Here is a 9069-nt window from a genome sequence, read left to right as displayed (position 1 = left end):
TCATTAATAGTGGATGGTTATTTTTTTGGTTAAATGAGTGAGAGGTATCTGAAACATACAATTGGCTTGAAATAATAAAAGCATTTATGTAATTTTTTAAACATTTTACGAGATATTTGGATTCTCTAAATTAAATTTCTTAATTTCGCTATCCTTAGTCGCTCACCTTAATAGCTGTGAAGAAAGAATTTTCCTATTTAGTTCATGGGGCAATATTATCGGGGGAAAATTGAATGTAGAGTTTAAGAATATGTATTTTTTTTTTTAAATTTTTCATCCTAAAAAAATTAAAACAAAAAAATTACACAAAATGTAAAATTACTGCATGCAACCATTTTTCTAAGACGATGAGCTACTATACAAACAAGCATTTTAGTGAAAAATCTAGTCTTTTTAGGCCTTAAAAGCGAGAAAGAAAAATGACTTTTTTGAGATTTTAATCACCACACAGATCTGATTAAGTTCAACATGGTAAATGTAGGTAACGTTCTTTTTTATCTGCCTAGTTTTTGACATAGAAACATTTGAAAACTAGAAAAATCTCACCAATTGAAGGCTAGATACCTATACTCAGGTCTCAGAAAATACGTGGGTCTGACAAATTTTAAACGATATCACTAAAAATTTTGAAAACTGAAATGTGAAATACCATTTCATTCTAATCTCATCAAAATAATTTTAAAAAATTATCTGAATTCATATTTGGTCCGGATTTCAGTCAGCACTTTCTGCAAAAACTCTCATGAATATGAGCGATATGTAACCTCCAAGCTTTCTTCAGTCTTCTCTTGCTATTATTTACAATAAATAACAAAAAATATGACAAAAGCATACCCCCTATCGAAATAAATGCATAATACCTACAGAGAATGAAATGAGGCTCCAATCCACTAAAAAACGTGAAAAATAAGTGGCTGATTGTTGTACCCGAACATTCCCATTTTCGATAAATGTTGACAGCTAGTGAAAACTATGAAACTTTTTAAGTCAAGAAGCGGCTTAATTCATTACTGACAAAATAGTAAAGCCAATCTAAACGAACCAGATCTTGGAAAACAATATAAGTGGTCTGCCCAAAGGAGACTTTTGGCTCTTCCACGAGTGAGTCGAATCATGCACTAAAAACAACTAAGTTATCTAAGGTATACAACAATTGCAATCTCTGATAAAACGTATAACTACCTAACTGGTTACATTACCCGGTAAATTTTTTTGGAGCTCTTAAGTTCAAAAAAGAAGCCACTAGAGATCAAAATCATCACCACAGCAACAGAGGCCCATTGTTACCCCCTTAGCACAAAGTTGTACTATTTTACGCTAATTATTTCATATTAGCAGAAAATTCTTAAAATAAGCTAAGTGAGTGTTTGATAAGTGTCTGCAATTGTGAAAATTTCGGTAGTTATAAGAAACTCATCAAATTTCCGAAGCCCAAAACTGGGGCTGGTTCCGATGCTGTACGATTTTGGGTCCCATGCTGTACTTACTTTTAACTATGCAGTAAAAAATAGATAAATGAAAGGTTCTTTTTTCTTTTTTTCCTCCAAAAAGCATCGGCGATGCATCGGCATTTTGATGTTTTATCCAAATTAGCATCGGTCGCCGATACCTAAATTTTTGAACCATCCGCCTGGCCAATGCATCAGTCGAGTCGTATAAGATTGTCAAGTATAATTTGCAGTAGAATTATTTTAAAATATTATTGAATTTGTTACTGACAAATTCATGTTTCTGCAATCCATTCCAAACATAACCTACAAATTGCAGCATTTTATTTTACAAAAGATAATGCTTTTCCAGGTGTTTCTCAGTTCATGACAAAATGATTTCCCACCATTTTTAAATGACATTTTTGATCAAAATAAAATTTCGTAATAATTTTAGGGTCCCATGCACCATTAGGTTTTTTTTATTACTATTTTTCACATCGGAGAATTTTATTTTCTCCATCTTTACAACTTACATGTTTCTGAAACATGGAATTATTGCCCCCCCCCCCCCAGTATCAGGAAAAAAAAAGATCAATAGAGAAATTACAAAAATAAAAAGAAAAAACTGTTTCACTCATTACTACTCTCCAATACAAATGTATGTGAAATATAGATATATTATTTTCTGTGTTCTGTTTGAGTATTTGAAAAAAAGAAACAAATTCATTACATAATAAAATTCACTATTTAATCATAATACATTGTTTATTTCTTTTCCAGTGGTGACCATTTCCTCTGGTATACCATATTACTTGTTTTACAAATCCCTCCACTGAGGAAAGCAATTTTTAAAACATTATTTAATATACATAAAACACAAGTACAAAAGTTCTTCGGAAACTGCTATCACATTCTTTTAACGAGAAGTAGACATTTCACCTTCATGAAATGTTTATGGGAAACAAATTCAGAAAACTTACAGCTTAGTTAAAAGTTGAAACAAGTCTGCTAAAAGTTGATTTTTTTAAACTTCCTTAGTTGAAATTTTAAAGAATTGATAATATGCATAGCAAGAAAAGAGGAAATGCAATAGCACACCATAGCTGCCAAAACTGAAAGATGAAAATTAGGGATACAGTAAAAGCTGTAAAGTTGACCACATGTCTAAGTTGACTGCTATTTTCAGGCACAGAATTAGATCTATATCATATAATTCAACCTCTATAAGTTAACCATCTGTTTAAGTTGAACACTAAAGTATTGCACCGCAAGCGGTCAACTTACACAGGTTTCACATACTTGAAATGAAGGGCCTTTAGTATGAATATTTTCAGTGACAAAAGTTTGTTTAAAAGGTATTTTAGCTGGGATTTTTTAAATTAACTCTGCATCGGAATCAAAATTTATAATTTGCGATTACTATGCGACTAATGACTTTTCAATTACTGCAACCCTTCTATTACAGCGACCGATGGATGAGTCCCATTTGTTCTTCCCCTAGATGCAATGTCATTAACGTCTATTAGTATGTCCAAACTGACTCGCCCTTTCCAGTATAACATCCACAATAATGATTCAACTTATTTTCAATTCTCAAGATTATCTATTTGAAAACTAATATTTAATGATTTGATTTTTCTAAAAGTAAATTGCTTGATAATGAAGGAGTGTTCAAGAATAGACAAGAATCGTGCACAAAGGATAGATAACATGAAATAATGTTTTTTAGAAACAGTCGTAAGATCGAAAAGCTTCTACACTGTCTAAATAAGAGGAAAAACTAATATTAAAAAAAACCTCAAACAAAATAGTACTTATTATTTTATATGCCCATTTTTTTATTATGTTACTAGTTACTTGATATTTGTTTTAAAATGATGCATTAATTGTTAAAGTTAATTAATAAAGTTATTCCAGTATTTTTAACTATGACTAAAAACCAAGCAATTAATATCATATACATTTGCAGTATAGCGAAATCTCGTTATAGTTTCTGACTATGATTGGAGAACGGGGGTTTTTATAACAAATATCAACCGTATTCTTACTTTTGTAGTTGAAAAGAAAAGAAAACTACAACATTTACGTTTAAAAAAAAGTGTTTTAAAAGAGACAAAAGTTTTTACTCTCTAAGTGATAACAACTATTCCCTCCAGAGGGTAAAAATTTTGGAAATTTAAAGAAAAATGGCTAACATTATCACATTTGTTTGGGAAATAAAAGTTTCAAACAGAAGGAAAATTGAAAGTTAAAAAAATTATCGGACATGTACAATTTTTATGCTTGTGAATGAAAAGGATTCATTGATCGCTTTTCTGTAAGGTATTTTCCTGAAATTTTAACCACTGAAAAAGGAATTTCGTTGTTTAGATGAAATTTCACAGAAGGTATTGAAATTTGAGTCTCTTCCAGAGAGTTGACAGCTATGGAATACTAATAACATTGCATGTTATTAAATTAAGTGAGATATTTAAAATGAATATGAGCATTGAATAAAATTTTTTGAAAAAAATGTGAACTCAAAGTACAGCTGTAATTATAAGGATGAATATGTGTCTTAAAATTAATATTTTTTCACTGGCAAATCTTTTTCAAAACACAACGGAAGCAGGATTCATGCACATCGTGAAATTTTTTTTAGAGCTGGATATAAGAAATGTATGCCAGAACAAACGTTTAGCAAGCAGTATATTGTTTTTTCAACAAGAATAAGTTCCCAGCTATCTGGCATCGTAAGGAAACAAGAATTTTTGGACATGCAACATGATTTTACTGAAGCTTTGCATATGGCAACAGATTATTTCCAAACTGAGAATTTCTGACATGAAAAAAGTACTTTCATTAAAGCAAAACTCAAGTAATTTGAGTATTAGTAAACAGCACAAAAGGATTAATTTTTTACACGTTAGGTTTAGGTTGAAAGTCAATATTTTGTATTGTATAAATTAAATTTATCTAAAAATATGTAACAAATAATTTTCCTATAATTCCAGGATACGGAATAAGCGAATATTTATAGCACTCATGCCTATCCGGGGATAAATTGCTACCTAGCCTATCTTTCCACCACATCATTAAGCGTTAAGTCTTTTGTCTTGGTAGTCAAGACAACAAGCAGCATCAATAAAACTTCGAACAGCGTTAAAACTCAAAATAATTTCTCATGTACAGCAGAAACCTTCTGTAACAGTGTATGGGGGACATGTTTTTCACCAGTGTTATAAAATAGATGCCGTAAATTGAAACAAAATGTTAACAGAAGTCTTACAATAGAGGACAGTGACATTGTAATGTGGCAGCAAATTTTATTAAAATTTTACCATATTACTGAATATGAAATTTGCTAAACAGCATTCACAGAAGCATATACAGAAATTAGAACCTAAACAGAACAGTAATTATATTGGATGAATGAGGCTTGATAGATTTTCAAGAAGAAATCAAATCTACCAAGCTGTCTCAAAGTCATAGTCCATTAAAAAAAAAAAACTTCAAGTTACATAAGTAAAAATTTGTCCATACAAAAAATAGCATAAAAGAAATTTTGCCATACAGGTATTTTAAGTACAGGTAATAACGTATTCCTGTAAAATAAATTTAGAACAAAGAAATAGATATTGAAAATAAAATATAGTTAGAGCCATGATAGCATCCACAGTATAACCAGTACCACAGTGAGCAGAGGTGCCATATAACTAGGTTCCACTGTACGCAGTTGATTGCATCAGAGCAATCTCAAATTCATGTTCAATCATTAAAAAACGTACTTCAAAATACATAATTAAAAATATGACCGAATAAAAAAGAGCAGAAAAGAAATTTCGCTAGTAGCACCTTTTAAAATGTGAAAAATGGGTGTAAGTGAAAAATGGAAAACAGAAACCTATTGTACTTTAAATGTTTTATTCATTGTTCTCTTTTTAAACTTTCAATGCTATCAACAAATGCATGAACCCTGTATAAAATAATATTTATATATGAATGAAAAAGAATATTCATTTCATCAAATATAAAAACATTCATATGCAAAATGGTTTTGAAATTTAACTTTAATAATTCTCAACAGTTATTCTTTTGATAGAGACATGCAAGCACACGAAAACACACACTTCCGAGATGACACTCTATGGAACCATTTTCATACCTGTCTTTATCAATACAATAAGAGTCTTACAGTTCGAAATCAATAAGATCTACTATCTCTGCCAATGTGCCCACTTTATCTACAGTTATGCGAGAACAAAAAGGCACAATATTAAGTATCTTCGCAATTCGCGTGCTAATGCATGTGTGACGGAATTTTAAATTTTACGTAAGTTTGTTAAAGCCGATTACAATTGCATTTACTAGTACCTTGCTCGCCACGATACAGACAGCATCCACATGTAGCAGTGGAGGGAAACTCACAAGGTAGTGTAAAGCATTTAATATACAAATAGATCGACGAATCTTTTAACTTCCAGTCCACTTGGCCAAAAAAAAATTGCCGAGCAGGCGAGTGCTCGGAAGAAAACATAATAATTGATAGAACCCATAATATGTGCACTGATGCTAGAAGGCAGATCCTTCTGGTGGTTGACTTAGCCTTTGATTTTCTTTTAAAGTCATCGCTCTGCGAAGCTCTTGAAGGACAGTTTTAATTGAGTAATTTCTCTGCCAACGACTTAATACAGGAAGTGTTCTTTTATCCACCTGTGGAAGAGAAACAAAAATTTAAGCATAGATATAACTCAGCACTGTTACTGCCCAAAGGCAGAATTACATACAATATTACAGTAAAATCTGTAAAGTTGACCACCTGTCTAAGTGGACTGCTTTTTTCAGGCACAGAATTAGCCCTTATCATACAAATCAACCTCTGTAATATGACCACCTGTTTAAGTTAGCCACTAAAGTAGGGCACCGCAGGTGGTCAACTTACACAGATTTCACTGTACCTACAGTGCGACGTATGACATCCAGAGAGCTTGTTATCTGGAATAGTACATAACTGAGCTGGACAGAGCCGGATTTAGGGGAGGGCAGGAGGGGGGTCTACAACAAAGGCGCCCTCAGAATAAAAAATTTTTACAAAATATCTTAACTTTTACGGGTCAGCAAATTTTACGTTTTTTCTCCCAGACTTTTTTTTTTTGTATTTCCACAAAGAATGCTTGCAGAAAAATAATATTATCGATATATCAGAAAGCCCTGATTGCAAGTGTATCCATTTACTATCAATTTTTTATTTGATTGAGCATTTTAGTGGCAATATTATTCATTTAACTTGTAATTTGGACCTATGAGTAAAAGAGAAATAAAGTAAGTAAAAAAAAATCCGAAAAATGGTTAACTTTGCAGGTCATTCTTACAACTTCTCGCTTCTTGAGCTCAAAAATTTAAAAATTATTTGACGAAATGACTTGAATGTAAATTTTTTGAATCGAAAATATCGGATATATACATACATATCAAAATATTCGAATATATATCAAAGTATTGGATATTTTCGAAAATATGATGATCTTTTCGAACCCTGATTAGGGGCCTCCACTCCTTCGTTGCCCCGGGGCCTCCACACTTCCAAATCCGGCCCTGGAGCTGGAAGCAGATATAGTTAATATTCACACACTACTGTACACACATTTACACTTTGCATAAACTATTCACACACACTACTGAACTTATGAATCTTAAAATTATCATATCTTCTTTTTAAAAACATTTCTATTATTAGGTACCTTTTTCACTGCCAAAGAAATTCTTGAAAAACCTAACTAATATTATACACACAAAAGTGACTTCGTTTGCTAAATTTTCACATACTATCTACTCAACCAATCACCATGAAATTTCATATACACAAGGTCAGGGGTGCCGGGGTGAAAATAATTACCTTTCTTCTAGAAAAAGAGTATTAAATGACTTTTATCTCCAATTTTAAAGAAAATCACATGCGGGGACCTTTATAGAATGATTAAATCGAGAAGTAGCATGGATTTTTTCGTGGCGGGCAAGGATTCAAAACTACCACAATTATCTGTCTTCCATCAAGCTTCTATATCACGCTTGATTTTTTAAAATTTATTTTTAAAGAAATGAATGAATACCATTTGAAGAAATGAATGAATGGAAAGTAAGATAAGTAGCCCTGAGATTTTTTATGCCCTATCATAGGCGGCTGGTGCACAAAAAAAGTGGTGGGTCATAAGAAGTGTAGGGATTAAGAGACAGTGCTCCTGAGGCTGATTTTTTTTTTTGTAAAATTGGACTTTATGGGATTTTAACCAGGGTTGGCAAGTTTCTGTCGAGGTGGTTAAAACCACTGGTAGAAACCGGTTAAAACCAGCATGGCAAAAACCACTTTCTGCTACATTTGCGGCAGAAACTGGCAAAAACTCACAGAATGAAAAAAAAGCTAAATTATTGACATGCAATAGAAAGTGCACAGGAAAAATAATTATTAACCAAAGCACAATTTAATTACATATTACTACAATTTAAAATCAAATATTACATTGTTTGGACTCTGCAGTTGCTTCTTAGAAAAGGTGGTTTCTAAAATCTAAACAGTTTCTCAATCTAATATGTACAAATGCGAAACTTTAGAATATTCCTGAAACAGAAGAGCTAGAGACAATGCATGAAGAAACAAGCCACGTTCGTGAAACTTTCATCCATTGTTTTATTTATTTATTTTTTTTTAACTGGTCCACCATGTAGTATCTGGGGTAGTGAGAGAAATTCGACTGGGAAAAATAAGTTTCGAGAAATAGGGCCAATTTGCTTTGCAAAGCTGTGACATTAGGTACAAAATCTATGTTAATATTGGCAAGTAAAATTCTGGCACTTTCTTCTTGAAGCATGTGATAATTTCGATCACAAACAATTTAGATTTAGCATATAAGTGAGCAAATTAAAATCAGAAATGCCTTTTAATTCTGTACGTCGCTCCTCTTTCCTGAGCACCTATATATTTTTTGTCCTTTGTTAGATTAATCCAAACATTATGAGCATCTGCAATTGAAAAGTTCCTTTCTCGAACTAAATCAAGGGCATTAGCATTGGATTTTATTTTTTTAAATGATGAAATGAAGTTTAATTTTTTAGTTTACTTAAACTAATATCATTTAGCAATCACTTAAGTAATTAAAGATGCTTTTAAGTTTTTGCCAGTTTTTACCGGTTATAACCAGTTTCTGCCACTGGCACGGCAAAAACTAGTTTCTGCCGGCAGAAAGCCAACCCTGATTTTAAATAATTAACTAATCTATAAAACATGTGGGGGGCCTCTAAAATAGGGATGAATGGTCACCATAAAGTTTCCACTTTAAATTCAAAGTTCAATTATCCTGAAATAACACGAAAAAAGTCCATTTAGTTGGAATTTTTAGTTTTTATTTGCATGAAATAAATCATTCTACCCAGTAAAAAATCCCTTTCCTATTGATCATTAATTTCAACTCTGAGAAGCAAAATTTGGAAATTCTTAGAATTTCGGGGCTTTGGGCATATTCCCGCATGCCCATGAAATAGTACAGTCCGAACTCCCAAAGAGGCCCATGTGATAGGGCTCCTTGATCCTTATGTTAGTGCTCACCGTATTAATTGCTGATATCATTAAACATTTGTACTTTGGTTCCCCACTGCCCAGTCCCTT

The 9069-nt window shown here is 32.1% G+C and overlaps 1 protein-coding gene across 1 annotated transcript in view; it reads right to left on the bottom strand.

Annotated features, from left to right (window-relative positions):
• Positions 1-2156: 2156 nt before the first annotated feature.
• The window catches only part of LOC129229789 (ubiquitin-conjugating enzyme E2 variant 2-like), a gene marked incomplete at its 5' end in the record, with an annotated part of 28741 nt that continues 21828 nt past the window's right edge, over positions 2157-9069 (bottom strand). The window contains one exon of the mRNA XM_054864164.1: positions 2157-6122. Coding sequence (XP_054720139.1) covers positions 5982-6122 — 141 coding nt within the window. The remainder of the gene's footprint in view (positions 6123-9069) is intronic.

This window comes from Uloborus diversus, chromosome 9 (assembly GCF_026930045.1).
Source record: "Uloborus diversus isolate 005 chromosome 9, Udiv.v.3.1, whole genome shotgun sequence".
Classification (NCBI taxonomy): domain Eukaryota; kingdom Metazoa; phylum Arthropoda; class Arachnida; order Araneae; family Uloboridae; genus Uloborus; species Uloborus diversus.
Note: the sequence above shows the minus strand (reverse complement) of the source record. Positions and strands in the feature narration are given on the sequence as shown.